The sequence below is a fragment of the Mycteria americana genome, chromosome 13 (assembly GCF_035582795.1).
Source record: "Mycteria americana isolate JAX WOST 10 ecotype Jacksonville Zoo and Gardens chromosome 13, USCA_MyAme_1.0, whole genome shotgun sequence".
NCBI lineage: Eukaryota > Metazoa > Chordata > Aves > Ciconiiformes > Ciconiidae > Mycteria > Mycteria americana.
Window position 1 is genome coordinate 11456376 of NC_134377.1, and position 15554 is coordinate 11471929.

At 42.2% G+C, this 15554-nt stretch overlaps 2 protein-coding genes across 2 annotated transcripts; both read right to left on the reverse strand.

Moving 5' to 3' along the window:
* Window positions 1–256: 256 nt before the first annotated feature.
* On the reverse strand, window positions 257–8469 carry ANAPC7 (anaphase promoting complex subunit 7). Its single transcript, XM_075516515.1, has 11 exons — window positions 8214–8469; window positions 7106–7292; window positions 6604–6723; window positions 4665–4776; window positions 4262–4415; window positions 4017–4159; window positions 3627–3744; window positions 2945–3141; window positions 2019–2243; window positions 1444–1594; window positions 257–569 (listed from the first exon to the last, which is right to left on the reverse strand). The coding sequence occupies exons 1-11, from the start codon at window positions 8459–8461 to the stop codon at window positions 380–382; spliced, it is 1845 nt and encodes a 614-aa protein (XP_075372630.1). The 5' UTR covers window positions 8462–8469; the 3' UTR covers window positions 257–379.
* A 1108-nt stretch (window positions 8470–9577) lies between these two features.
* On the reverse strand, window positions 9578–14808 carry ARPC3 (actin related protein 2/3 complex subunit 3). The gene is made up of 7 exons (XM_075516518.1): window positions 14687–14808; window positions 13498–13597; window positions 12324–12400; window positions 11972–12040; window positions 11565–11691; window positions 10908–11002; window positions 9578–10087 (listed from the first exon to the last, which is right to left on the reverse strand). Exons 1-7 carry the CDS (start codon window positions 14690–14692, stop codon window positions 10025–10027), a joined length of 537 nt encoding a protein of 178 aa, XP_075372633.1. The 5' UTR covers window positions 14693–14808; the 3' UTR covers window positions 9578–10024.
* Between the last annotated feature and the right edge of the window lie 746 nt (window positions 14809–15554).

Here is a 15554-nt window from a genome sequence, read left to right on the forward strand (position 1 = left end):
ACAAACCACTGTATTTACAAATCGATCAAGCACACTTAGCCCTGGACAGAATTTAGACATTGTTTTCATCATAAACAACAGGCTTATTACATACTTCAGATTCCAATGCTTTCAGTTTTAGCAGGAATTTTTTGAAATGAATGTTGCAAATAACCTCCAATACAGTTAGTCCCTTACACTTAATAAATAAGCATCATCAAGAATCTTCATGGCATTGAGATGCATAGAACTATTAAATGGTTTCAGAGTCTATTTAAAAAAAAAAAAAAAAAAGAAAAAAAAAGTCCTTTGTTACTGCAAAAATCATAGTTTGTGTTCTTCAAAAAATGGCCCTAGTGGTATGTTCAAGTGCCAAAACAAGCAGCAGGATGAGAGGCCACTACTGCATGCCAAACCACTGTTCTTGATCTGCCCACTGAGCTGCTTCACTGTCACTGCCTTCCAAGTCCCCCTCTTCTCCACTTCCCTCCATATCATCCACATCTTCTTCCTGGGTTGCATCTGTTGGACTTTCCTCTTTTTCCATTTTCTGCATTCCTTCTAGTGACTTCTGATCATTTGGATCCAAACTGAGGAAAGTAAGATAAAGAAAGCATTGTCCTAAAACTTTTTTTTTCCTTTGTATTTGTGACGTTATTGTAAAGAAAAAATAAAAAATAAAAATCTCATCTTGCTGTCAGCACTTCTTTAATATCATCAAGAAGTTCAGTTTAGTAGATGGTGCAACTTCACCTCAGGCTGGCCCATAACACTGAGTATTAAATCTTTATATAAACCAATGTTGATCCCAAAGAACGTGCTTATCTAAACACCACACTCTTCCAGAAACTTAGTCAAGTCTTCCAGACAATACTAATTATAAAGTAACACGAAAGCAGTAAAAATTTAAATGACTGTGACTAAATATATTATATGCAAGCAAAAACCAGCTGACCCATTTAAGCTATTTAACATAATGTGCTAGATTTGAGGCAAACTTAACTTGTTGAAATCAAAACTTGGTAACATTTAACATGGTAACACCCTAAAATAACATTTACGTTATGTTAAATTGTATCACACTATTTAAATTTACTTAATAGCTCATTTTTATATAGCACCTTCTAGTCTAAAGGAATGAATCTTAAGGTGCCTGACTATATAATAACTAGTAACTATAAATAAATCCATGCCTTAAACCTTTCATTAGTCAAGGAATTGCATGCCTAGTGACATGTTTAGCATTAATGCAGTCCCTAAATTTTGCACATCTCAGTTCAAAGCCTTATGACCAACTAATTCATTAATAGGATATCATTTGTATGTTTTTGTTTGTTTTAAGGGAGAATGATATAAAGCTACCTCTGATGCACGTCCTAATCAATTAGTGGCTCAACTTTTTACTTAGTCAAGTTGATTATTGGTTCTTATAAACACACTGCTATCTCAGAGTCTCTGCTTTACCTTAGGGCAATACTGTACTGGTCCATTGCTTCCTGATACTCATTGACAGCCACAAGAAAGTCTCCCAGTATTCGGTGCAGAACACAGTCACTCTGATTAGCCAGCGCGTTCCTCAGCAAAGCAATTCCATCTTCATACTTTTGTTCTCTACCTGTTTATATGCAAAACTACAGTTTTAATTAATAGTTTAGATAAATCTATAAAAAGTCAGAGTGTACACAGAGTCATCACAACACAAGACTATTCCTTCCTTCAGAACTGTCATGGGGGATAGTAGTGATATACTTTTTGCAAGATTAACTCTAAACAATGGCTTTTTGTTGCAGTAACTGCTACACTCACCATTACATCTACTTGGAAGTCAAAACATTTTGTTTGCAATTGTTTTAAGTGCTGGTGTAATATCAGTTGCTAGATGCAATTAATTCCTGTGATTTTTCCTTCAGGATAGAACTGATAAATCCCTGGGCTGTAACATCACTGTCACATTCTTCACATCGATGAGGCTGCAGAACACTCTTCACGTAAACCAGTACGCTTTAAATAAATTGACATGGGAAAAAAAAGGAACTTACTAAGAAGTTCTGCTTTCTTTACCACAGCTTTAATGTAATCAGGTCTTTGCGTTAGCGCTTTGTCCAGTAATGTTTTTGCTTTTTCCTGCGTGACTGGGTCTTCAAGACAGACTGTTGCTAACAGAGTGAGTGTCTGTGCATTTGCTCCCAGAGTTTTATACACATTATTTGCCATAACCATAGCTTCACGGATACTGTTGGATGCTAGGTAACACTCGATGAGACCTGATGATATAAAAAGGAAAACATTTCCATTTTTGAGTTAGCACTACAGACACTCATCCCTCCTCAATTATTTTCACTTAGTAGCACTCAGACTCCAAACAACTAACACTCCAATAAGCAAATACAAATCACAATAGAGAAAGTGACTCTACATTTTAACATATCCATTCTACAGATAATTTACTTCATCACTTTTATTTATGGGCAGGTACTAAAAAAAAAAAAAAAAAGCCTAAGACTAAGTACACCTAATCTAAAATTTTTGTCCAATTCCAGTACTGAGATATTAGTACTTCACCTGTACTCTTCACAACTCACTATTTACTTGAAGCTGCTGTTGAGATCAACAAGATTTAAAGAAATATGACAAAACAAAGCTCCCAGTGGAACTAACCATAGAGTTAACATCATCATCCAAAAGTGATCTGCTCAGAACACCCAAGTCTGTCTACATCCAGGTTAAACAAAACAAAAAAACAACAAAAATGCCCTGTTTAAAAATCATTCTTACAAATACATGCATTCTCATCTGACCGCTTCTACCAGAGCTTTCTAGGTTTTTGGGTAATAATCATTGACTTACTAGAAAGTCAGCAGGAGGAAAGAACTCCTATCTATTCCCTTGCCTAATCATCATCATCATGACACCAGCTTTCACACCAAACCAATACTGTACAGGTGAGTAGCTTCACTTCACTCACCTTCATAGCAATCCAGCCTGCACGGTGCAAGACGTATTGCTTCACGAAAGTGTATAATTGCTTCCTGTACTCGGCCCATATTCCTGAGAGCAGCTCCTTTCAGCAGGAGAGCCTGAACACTGTTACTATTAAGCTGGATAGCTTTGGCTCCTAAGTATAAGGCACGAGAGTATCGTTTACTGTAGAAACTATGACACCTACGGAGAGACAAGAGGGATTGTAAACATGTACTGCCTGTGGTGCCTGTGCATGTTCATAGAGGCTTAAAAGCAGGAAAAAGAAGAGGAAAAAGAGGGGGAGAAGGGGGGGGGGGGGGGAGAGGAAGAGGAAGAGGATTACAGGCAACTGTTGAACTTCTTGCCTTTGAAGTTAAGAATGTATGTTCAGGAAAAAAACACTCTTCAGGAGTTTAAAAAAAAAAAAGCAGTATGAATATTAACTGTTACAGCTATTTAATATATTGTTGTTATTGCACAGGTGCGGTAACTCTAATAGGTTTAAACATACAGAAAACAACCAAAATAGATATTTATGGATAGCTAATTTAAGTTACCCCAAGAACAGAATAGATAGGATAGAAAAGTACCTTCTGAAGAAAAAAGCTGAATTCACTGTATCAACTGTAATCCACTGCCTGTAGCAAATCGAGAGTGGAGGTAAGAAAGGAAAGAAAACAACTTACCCAGATACCACCCAGGGTTCCGCATGTTGATCAGAAATATTGAAGAGACGGCAGCCCAAGTTCTCCACGTCCTCTAGTCGACCTTCACGTGCCAATAAATAACCATATACATCCATTCCTAAAGTGAAGCATTTGAAGATCAATCATCAAGAAATGGCAAGTTCATTCACAACAAGAAAAAACAAAAACAAAACCACAAACACCTACGTTAAACTGTGCAACTACCAGTAACTGTTCAAGATACACAGCTTCTGAATGTAAATTCTGAATTGAAATCCTGGTACAACAATATACAATATTCCACTGCATGCTTGATTGCACGTAACTGCTACTCTAATGTCACTCATCAGATCATTACACTACGTAAACTTTCTTTTAAGATTTACTCACCTTTTATTAGGTAAGGATCCAGCATTTGTGCTTGTTCAAATTTTAGAATAGAGTTTTTATTATCTCCGGCTCTGAAATACAAGTCTGCTAAGCTCCCCAGTAAGTCTACGTTATCCCTCAGCAATGACTTTTTCTCTAAAGAGCTTTAAGAGAAATAAAAATGCCTGTTATTTATATAATGCCATTTTAAACATATATGAATATTAATATATTATTTGATTATATCACGCTCTTTGAACTCTTACCAAATGGTATTTATTGCTCTTGTGTTATCTCCAGTATGCACAAAAGCATATGCCTTGATCCACACTGAAAGCCAATCCAAGTTAGGAATACTCTGAATTATGTTGATTGTCATAGAGGCCACTTCTGCACCTTTCACCGACAGCGAAAGCAAGCCTATTCAGAATGGTATATACATCAATTTCAGCCACATAAACTGCTTTTAATACAAATTAATTGTCTGAAGACCAGAAACTCCATCCCTTGACAAGCATAAACAAGCAGCTTGTTACAATGCTTTTTATAATTTGCATAATATAGGCATTACACATTACATGCAAATGCAAGACCGTTACCTAGTCCCAAGCATAATTCAAATTATAATACTGTTTAATACTGAAATACTAACGGTGTACAGACACCTACCTAGTATGGCATCAAGTGCTAAAGGGCACTGCCTTAGTACTTCTTTGTAGCTCGTAACAGATGAGCGTTCTTGACCTGCTTTCTTGTATAGATTTGCCAACATCATGTTGATCTACAAGCAATAGAAATGTTGGTAGAGTCAAGTATGAGAAAGGAGAAAGCCTCAGTAAGAAAAGGTCACAACTTTGTCTTCAAGCACGCCTGCCTCGCTCCCTCCTGTTCTGGGCAGAAGACAAAATTACCTGCTCTTCTTCCCAGAACACTACAACCTACCATACAGTATAAAAAGAAAATTGTTGCTTCTTTCTGAGTCCAAAGATAAAATTTACATTCTTTTGTATTTGCATAGTGCATCTCGAAATCTCAGTGTTTTGCATATAAGAAGTCAAAAGATGGGCAAGCGTTTACTTATGATGCCAAGAAGGAACTGTATATCCATTACATTAGCCTTCTTTCAGTTGATATCTCCATTATCAATGGAAGTCTGTGAGAGAATTAGCTTAGGAAGGCAGAGAAAGTTTCCATTTAGCTTCTGAATGAAGTCACGATTGATAAAAGAACATAAATTATTTGAGCTCTACACAACAGAAGTAGCTGGTTTCTGCTACAACAGTGTGTATAGGTAAAAAGTTTGCTTTTCTCAATCTTTTCTTCTTTTTCTGTTCTGTAACTTGGTCTTTAAAAAGAACACTTTGACGTTACCAGAGTCTAAGTCACATACACTGTTAGCACAATACAGGAATACTGTTAACATAAAACATAGCTGATTGACCTGATGTGTTAATCTTCTAAGCCCTTATGACATAACAGAGCCAGCAAGCAAAAACTCAACATATTTGGCACCGCAGACCACAACAGGATCTAAATATTTAATATTATCTAAACTGTTATTAAAAGATTGAAAGGATGAAAAGATTTTAAAAGATGGAGCACTGGCATTCCTTCTACTTGCCAAAGTCTTCAGCCTTTCAAGGATCTTACATTGCTCAAACTATACAGGAAGACATGAAGTGCCATTCCATACACATTCTGGGTTCAAGAATGTATTAAAACACTTGCTCAGTTTGGGCAATCACAATTTAGCAAGTTATGTTGACTGGCTAATAGTGAAAACACCACAGAACAGTCAACCTTGTGAGACAACTAGGCTACAAGTCTCTCCTTCAGCTCTAGCAGGTGACAGCATGCCTTTCCTGTCCAGTGATACATAGCTCTTCCACAGAGACTAGGACTCTGCTTTGTGGTTATAGCCAGGCAAAGTATATTAATGTAAACAATTGCTTTGGCTTTCACATTTACATGTTTGACTCAGAACTGCAGAAAATTATTCAGTCAGGTATCTGGTAATCGGTTACTAACTTGCAGTAACTCTGCTGTTTGCATTTGCATACATTTTTCTCCTGGTAGATGTGATCCATACTGCTTTTGTTGAGATCATCCATTATTCTTTGCCCTGTGAAAACTATTCAAGATAACATACAAAGAAGAACTATCGAATGGATGATACATATTCCAAGCCTTATGTATAGATATACAAATACTTTACAAACTTCTAGAATTAAAAAAACCCCAGTGTTTCTTCATCCTTGTACACAAGCAAAATTCTGTATTTGCCATGTGCAGTACTAAAGAGTTAACCAGGTAATTCACACAAATGAATAAAGATGCACACAAACATTTAACTCTTTTCACTTTTTTTGAATTCTTTCTAACAGAGGGAATGCAAAATTTGTCTGATTTTAAAGAAAAGAGGCCAAATAAACTAAGCTAATTTAAACATTAGGAAGTGTTTCCAAACAACATTTAACTAATACAAAAGCAAATACCAAGACACAATGACATTATACCTATAGGCTACATTCTTTTTTGACCAGATACCAGCCTATAGATTCAAGATACGCTGACCAAGGACTTGTGACAAAAGTCTGCCAGAACTAACCTTTGGGGTCCTCTGTCTGGAAGGAATCCCATCAAGAATAGCAATGGCATCTTTATCTTGCTTCAGCATTGTATAACATTCAGCCATTTTATATTTGACTTCAATTTCAGATGGTAAACACTGAAATAAAAAACAAACATTAAAGTACAATGCTGTTTTAGTCAAGTAAAAAAACTGAATAAGATTTCCTCATTAAATGCTTACACTATGTTGAAAAAATCTCGTGCAACAAAGTTAATGCAACCTACTTCTAGCTCATATCACTCCTTTCTTCAAATGAAAAGCATGAACTACACATACAAAAAAATCTCATGTTCAAGACCATATTAAGTTTTGCATTAGAAAACGCCACACTGACATTTTCAAAATTAATTAGCCTTAAATGTCAGGTTTATTTGACATGACAAATCCACAATCTAATGCTATAATATTAAGTCAGCAACATTAATTGTAAGGGGGAACATGATCATTTTATGCAGCACATTAGTCAATTTTTAAATACCTGGCTTTGGGGAGTTGATGCAGCATTCCCAGTAGAAGGTCTTACTTTTGAAGTTTTACTTAATGCTTTTTTCTGCTGCAAGGCCATTGTATACTTACTTACAGCATTTCTATATTCTTTATCATGGAAGAGAGAGTCTGCATGATATACAAGGAGCTGGTATTTCTGAGATGGTGAAAACAGTTCCCTAGAAGAAACACAAACAGAAAGGCTGAGATCAGCTAACTGCCTAAGAACGAAAACCTTACAGATCCAAAGTATTTGCAGCTTTGGTTTGTCTGGCTTCAACTTCCAACTGCTACTGCTTCTTTACTACATTGGAAGGGCCCTTGGGTAACAGGTGCTGCCTCTTCACAAAGGGATTATCTCGCTAATTTCTTTTATCTTTATACAAACAAATGTAACAGCCACTCCTGACACCTCATCAGTAACAACAGCTTATGTTTAGCAGCTTTGCCACTGCTTTCCATAATGGAGCAGTCCCCATAACAAATCACGTTGTCAACATAATGGACCCAAGCTTACAAGGCAACCCAGCTCCTTGTACAGCTATCCTGGTCCTAATCCACATGTTCCAACATTTTACAACCCCCCTTACAACACTTCCAGTATGTTTGCAGAAGTGTTGCAGAGTTAGCGTTTGATAATGGGATTTTCGCTTCAATTAGTACCTCAAAACCCATCCAAAATGTAAAATGATATCTTACAGGGAAGTCTTGAAAAATAAAGGGGATCACTTGAGTCAGGGGAAGAGCCGTGACCTACACAGGGCACCCCTAGAAGGAGAAATCGCTCCACCTCTACCAGGACACTCATGTTGTACCGCGTACCCCAAAGGGTACCGGCTGCGCTGCTCATGCCGAACCCCAGGCAGAGAGGCGCGCTGACAGAGCCGGGCTCCATCCCTTGCAGGGCCGGGGACAGGAGCACGGCGCCCGCACCACACAGCCCAGCGGGAGGGACAGCTCTAAAAGCGAGCCTGCCTCCTTCCCTGCTCATCAGACACCCCCCGCCACCCTGCGGGGTCCCGCCTGGCCTCTCCCTCGGCACCACCGGTCCTGTCAGCCCGCAGCCACCCGGCGCGCCCTCTCGCGGGAGGGCCACTCACGGGTTATTGCCGCTCATCGTGAGGAGAAGCCCGCTGAGGAGCCGCACGTTAGAGTGAAGCCCGGCGGACGCCATCTCTCGGACGTGCTCCACCACACTCATGCTGGCGGCGGAAAGGCGCGGAGCGGAAGGGACACACGGCAAAGAGTCAGACAAGGCCACCACCGCCGCCCGCCGGTACTCCAAAATGGCGCCACCGAGGGGGCCTCGCCCGCCGCCGCCTGCAGGCACCCGCGACACTGCCTTCATGGCGGAGGCGCGGCCCGACAGGCGTGCGGAAGGGCAGCCCGGGGCGGTGCGCGCCGTGCCAGGCCCCCGGCAGCCCCGCGCCTGCGCAGTGGCGGGGCGGGACGTGACGTGACGGGTGTTGCTCAGCGGTGGGGGAGCGGCGCGGCGTTAGGGAAGCGGTAGTTCCTTAGGCAGGGTTGGCGGAGTCCATTCTCGGCTCAGTATCGTTTTGTGGGAGAGACACACTCCCTGCGTCTGCACGGCTCTTGAGTCTGGCCCTTTTTCTTCTGAGAATATTACCTGCTGGTTGCGGCAGCTAAATGTGACAGAGGTCTCGGAGATAATGAAGCTGCTGCCTATAAAAATAGGTAACTGAGGAGAAAGACCTTTCAAAACCTAGATTTCTTCTGGGCCAGAACCAGGGGAAACGCCTCACTAGGGCTACCGTTAACTACAAGGCAGAGACTGAAAGGAGAGCTGAATCATAAACTGTATTTTTCCCCCTTTATTACAAAAAGAATGCAAAACATGGCTACTCTTCCATTAGTACTACTACAAACTATATCAGTGGGAGCTTTCAGTTTGAACATGCCATCACTGCTGTCTGGAGAGGAATACACCTCTCAACAGACAAACAGGCCAAGCAGCAAAACGTTACTGGCACTGGACTTCAGATCGAGTAACGCAGAAAGTGTGGTGGTGCTGTATGGTGACAGCAAAACAAGTATTGCCACGAAGGAAAGGGACAACTCGGAATAAACTGAACTTGGATTTGCGGTTCTTCAGGAAGCCATCTGACTGATCAAAACAGTCACAATTGTTGCCCGTATCGTGTGACGGTTGCGTTGGACTGAATCTGCCATCACAAAGGCAGCCTTAGACTAAGCTGAATATAATCTGCCTGTGTTACCCTTTGAAGGCATTTTAGTACAATGGAGCACTGCTCTGTGGAGGCAGACCTGCTAAATAACCAGGTACATTGCTGCGAACTACAGCCCCTGTATTAATCCCCTCTTTTCAGTGGGAATGATTCACTTCCTACTGATAACCATTATGCAATAATGATGGTCGTTTCACAAAAAACCAAAACCCTGATTTCTTTGAAGGCTATCCATAAGACCTAAAGCAGTTGCCATATTAATTACAAGCGGTTTATTCAAAACAAGGTAAAAATCACTTCACTTGACAACACAGCATGAGAGGTACGTTTTCTGTGGACATATGATACTGAGACTCTAGCCAGTAGAGCAATTACACAGCTCCCCCTGCCCCACAGGCAAGCCCATTTCTTCTCTTAAATATAAGCCCTGTTTTAAATGCTAGCTGTAGCCACTGATAATAAAGCAGCTTGCATCTGCAACTGTGTGTTAGAAATCACTTATTAAGCACCAGCTTAATAATATTTGCTTACACAAATTATCTTTTTGCTCTCCCTCCCTCTATCCCTCATTGACTGGTTTGTGGGTTTTTTTTTTTCTTCATAAGCACTTAATTCTTCCTTGGTACAAAATGTATCCAAAACAAAGGCAAAATACTTTATACACCTTGCTGTGGAAATGTTCAATGTTGTTGTACTTTGCTTCTTCACTGCCCAGGACCTGACAGACTCTTGTTCATGAACTGTCTCTTCACAAAGCAGATCCACCACTGCAGAAGGAAGTACAAAGAAAATATGCAAAAGCAGTTTCCATGCGATAAACAAAATAACAACTTCAAAGTATCCAACCTCTGACAAATAACAAATGTTAAGGCTCCAGTTTTGCACATTGAGTTTTCCACACTGGTTTCTACTGGAATTTAGAACAGGAGGACAGGAGTGGACCCAATGAATTTATAATGTAGGACTCTGAATTAAAGCAGGACATTCTACTTTCTATTATTTCTATTTTTTTTTACTGTTTATTCCAATATATTTATTCCAATATAATTATAAACAAGAGATGCATCAGAAAGCTATGACTTTGAAACTAAATTAGCCTAAACAATTTCAATATTAAATGCAGTCACATTTGCACATGAAACATATGAACAGTCAGGAGGTAATTCATGCATTGATTAGCTATTTTTTTTAATCTGGATATGAGGCAAAATGGTCTACTTCAAAGAAGCTATGAAATCAGAACCGCGCGGGAAGGTAAACAGCATCTCTCGTGCCTGTGAATTTCCATTTGAAAACCTAGCCAACAGCAGACATGCAATACTTTGAAGAGTTGAACCAGACACCACTTGTTACTGCCCTGCTTTTTAAAGTAACCCAGATTGGCATTCACTGTCGTACCACATTACAGATTAAATTCATTGATAACTTGCAGCCTGCTATTTCACTAGCCTTGTAAAACCAGGGAAGCTTGCGCCAAAGTTACCCACATCTGATCCCTCACCCCATCATCTCACTTCTCTCCACACACTTCTGAAAAAACACACCAAACCTCTCATTAAATCTGTGATGATCGCACTAAACTCTTACCTTACTAGGCTTGTCGCTTTGAGGATCAAATACTTTTTCACAAAGGCGAAGACCAGTTTCTTGCCTCAGCTGCTGCAGGTAGGCCCTCATCACCTCTGAAACAGCACAGGAAAAAACAGTGTAAACTGAGGCAGCACCAAGCCAAACTGAATTTAACAGGGAAGCATCAGAGATCACTGCTTAAAGCAGAAAGTGAGTTTTCACATATGCAGGTACTCGTCGGCCGGCTGAGTTGGTTTGCTCAATTTACAGACATAGTTGGGATTTTTACGATACTTGTACCAGTAAAAAGGATCATCCAAACTTGTCTTCTTCTCTCATTTACCTTTACTCATTATCATGGGTTTCCTGTTCTGCCAGTGCAGCAGTTGGCTTGGGTGCCATTACAGGGTTTAGCTAGTGATTATGTTGATGCAAAAGGCAGATTCAGACTCCTATTAATCCAGGGGAGTCACTGGCCCCCCTGAGGTCAGAAAAATCCAGCTTCTGCTGCCCTCAGAAGACAGAACTGCAGATTTAGAAGATTCAGTTTTAAAGGTTTTAAAGGTTTTAAAGGTAAAAATTTAAAAATTTTTAAAATTTTTCTAGTTGCAGTCACAAAAATGCAGCTGGTAAAGTATGAGCCCAAGGAAGCCTTCAGAGCTGGATTAGCCTTACCTTCCTCCTGCTTGTTGGCAGGTTTGGCATAAATGGCATTAAGCGGAAAGCCAGGCTCCCCAGGGATTGGGAAGTTAGTGATTCCTAGTGTGTACATTTCTTTCTCTCCTTGGCCTTTGGAGTTACACTGGAAGAACCAGGCAAACAATGGATTAATAGTTATAAACAAAAGCTGATGGAGCATTACACCAAAATATTTTACCAATCTCTAACACAGAAAAACTCATCAAGAATAGCAATACGCCTCTTTGGAGATCCATAACCACAGAATATCTGTGGCTCTGACAACTGGGACTGGGCTGAACAGGATTTGTGCCACTATAAGAGAATATCAGCAAACCCCTTCCCAAGTACAATCCCCAGAACAGACTCAGTTTCCCTCCTGCACAGAAATTCACTTTTCTTACCTTTTGCAGCTTTTTCAAGCACTCAGAAATGTAGAGGGTTACGTAGATCAGCGTTCTGTCAGCCTCGTTCTGCAAAACACGAGCAAGCACAGAGCCCAGCCACTCTTAGATTAAGGGAGACTTTATGGAACTGATAAAAGTTTGAAACAGGAATGAGTTCAAGCCATTTTGGCCTACAATTTCCCCATGAGAGAGGGACTTGCAATTCATGACATTTATCCAACATTAAAAATTAAGTGGAAGGAAGGGCAGTTTTTGTTATCTAGTAGAATTGTTTCATTGAAAATAAATTTATATTCACAGCACCAACCCTCCAAAGAACTACTATATGCATAGTGTCTCAAAAAATTACCTTAATTTCATAATTTTTGAAGAAAACATTAGCTTTGAAGTAGTAGATGGCTTCATCTATAATATCTGTGTCCTTAGCTGACAAACAAGAAATACAGAGTTAAACAGTGCACCATTATAGTACATTTGCTCATAACTTTTACTCACTGAAATACATAAGTAAGGATTATTGCAAAGGCAAAACCTTGGTATTTACAAAAAGCAGAAGACAGCACTATGTAACAGAAAACAGTCGTTGCCGTGTGAAACACCGGTGAGCTCAGACTAATATTTAAGCTTCCTACTCTTAGCAGAAGCTTTCACTCCCTTCCTTCTCCTCCCCCTATGATTTCTCACTTCACAAACGGCAGCAATTCAGCAGTTCCCCACTTTTCTACCAGTCGAGTAACTCACCAGAGTTTTAACGTAAAAGTCTTCTCAGGACACAAAAATGTTTTTGGAGAAAGCATAACAACACAATCACACAAATTCCACTATCCTCTTCAAAAAAGGGGGGGAGCAGAACACATAGTGGCAAGCTTACTTGTGACTTTCACCTGCTTCTGCTACCATCTGAGACTGCTTAAATCCTTTATATTTCCTTTCTCAAACTGAACCACCACACTACTGGGGGTATCATGGCTGGGAAGTGCTACTTCACGTGCTGAAGGGGAATCCGTACCAGGCTACCTGTGGACCCTGTTGGGATGCCTGTTTCAATTTTTTCATTTAAATTCATTTCAATTTTTGAAGCTCCCTACCCTAAAGTGCTGCCTATCCTACTCCTCGTCCTTCAGAGCAGCTGAGCGTCTTCAGCCACAGCCCTAAAGCGTAAGTTCTCTGTAGCTAAACCTCCACTTCCTCTGACAGCAGAGGGGTCACACCATCACGTCCTCCTGAAAACCTACTGAAGAGCACAGTGAGATGCAGGAGGAAGCACAAGAATAGTAACCGTAAGCTTTAATTACTGAAAGAACTGATTTAAGCACAGTGCATATTTATCTGTGCATAATTATTTTCTATGATTTGCACAACTTAAGTATTTGAAAACTTTTTTCCTCCCCTATAAACTGCAAAGCACTCCATTTCCAACCTATGAGTCCTCTCGTCACTCTTGCTAGGGCTGGCTTGGAGCAAACCGTGAGATGATGATAAGCTATACGCAGGCAGGTTTTCAGAGATTATTATAAACTTACTTTCCCGAGGCGCTGGGCCTTTGAATTGGCTTCTGATGGGTAACAGCGCCATGTTCCCAATTAGCTTGGTGTCCGAGTCCATTAAAGTTGAGTGGTAAGCCTACAGACGGGGCGGGAAGGCTGGTTATTAATGCTACTGAAAACAGGCATTTCCGTGTCCGATCACATCCCCCACGTCTTCATCAAATAGGAGTCAGAGTCTAGTTCATTGCACAAACAATTGCTATCTTCTAACTAGGCCCAGATCTCAGCGCCATTCTGGTGAAGACCATGAAAGCATCATCACCGGCACCATTTACGGTTGCAGTGGTGGGAGACAGGATAAAGTTGGTACGGCTGGTCTGCATGTGTTGCTTCATCCCCAGGCTGCCTAACCCCATTCTGCACAGCACCAGGGGGTAACGGCCCTACTCTCCTGCCTACGTATGGGGTATTGCATAGTTAATTGAAAGTTAGTTGGTCATTACAAAAAAATTGTATTTTATTTCCACGTCTAGCTAATACTAGATAATAATAAATACAGTCAGGCTTAACACATACTCACACACTCAAAAAAGAAAGACCTTTCTGTGCACTCTAAAACTGGTCTGAGTAAAACAAACCCAAACCTTTCTGCATATGACAGATTCTTCCTGGGAAACTGATTTTTAACAGCTGATGAGTTTAGTTTTAGGCACTTTCCAAACATTCCCACCGTGCTGTGCCAGGCCAGCGGGAAGCCTTCACCTCCTCCCAGCCGAGGCTTTGCGGAGGGGAGAGGCGGATGCAACTCGGGGGGTAAGCATCGCCTAGTAGAAAAGCAGTTTATTTCAACCTGAGGAAGGTGGCGTGAAGAAAACCAGGGCAAAGCACAGCTTTGACCAGCTCTCCCTCGCTGGAGCCGGGGGCTGCACCCCTCCCGGCTGCGGGTGGATGCCCGGCAGGAGGAGGAGGAAGAGGAAGAGGGCGCTGGCCTTGCAGCAGCCTCCCATAAACAGCAATGTCCTGCTCTCAGCAGGGCTCCCCGCAGCTGCAGCCCCTTTTCTCCCCCAGGCAGCTGCCCACGGCCAGACCCCGGCAGCAGAGCCCCTCTCCCCCGGCCCGGGGTCGCGCCCGCCCTCCCCGGCCTGGGCCGCTCTGCCCCAAGCCCTCCTGCCCTCTCTCCCCGCCATCAGGGGCTGGCCAAGCGGCGGGTGCGAAGCCCCCTCACCGGCATCTCGAAGGGCAGCACGCAGTTCGGCGGGGCCGGGCAGGAGGGGAGCAGAGAGGAGCCTGGCAGCAAACCTTCCTCCTCCGCCTGCGCTGCAGGAAATGAGGCAGCAGAGGCGGTGCGAGGAGGGGAAGCCGGCGCCGAGGCCTGCGGCGTGCACCGCCCCGAGAGGCACCGCTCCTGCGGCAGCACTGCCAGCACGGGGAAGGTGCTTCGGAGCCACGCTCAGATGGGGACTTACTTGCTTTTTTCCCCCCCTCCATGGAGTTCCCCCCCTCCCTCTGCCTTTGCTGTGGCCGGCACTGCAAGTAACCCCTCCTCGGTCCTTCCATGCCACCCTTTTCTTTTCCAGCCACCCTGACATCTTGCTTCCTCACTGGCAAAGGCGAGTTTCTGTCCCCAGCGAAGGTCAGCGCTTGACAAGGGTGCAGGTGGGGACGCTTTGCTCGCAGCTGGTTTTCTCTCCTGCACGTTGGCAGCGCTCCTGGGCATCGCTTGCTCTGACCCGACCTGCAAAGCGCAGCCGGCTTGCGCGGGGCACTCGGTGTAAGGAAGCACAGAACGGGTCCAAATGTGTTGTGTTTGGAGGGATGCAATATTTTAAGCTGCACACTCCTGTTACTATCAAGCCATAACCTTCCGTGTGGCCCAGCATGCTGAATTTGTCCCCGGTAAATGACTCAAGGCATGAGTCAGGGAGAAGAAATGGGGAGATTTGGAAGGTGAGTCAAAGTAATCTAACTGCAGGGTTGGAGTTTCTCCTTTCGACAGTCCACAAGTGTGACTCGTCCCAAGGATGTGCCAGTCTGGAGGTGAGTTAAGCCACCAAAGTTTTCCCAGCATTTGCATGGTTTAATTCAGCCAGATC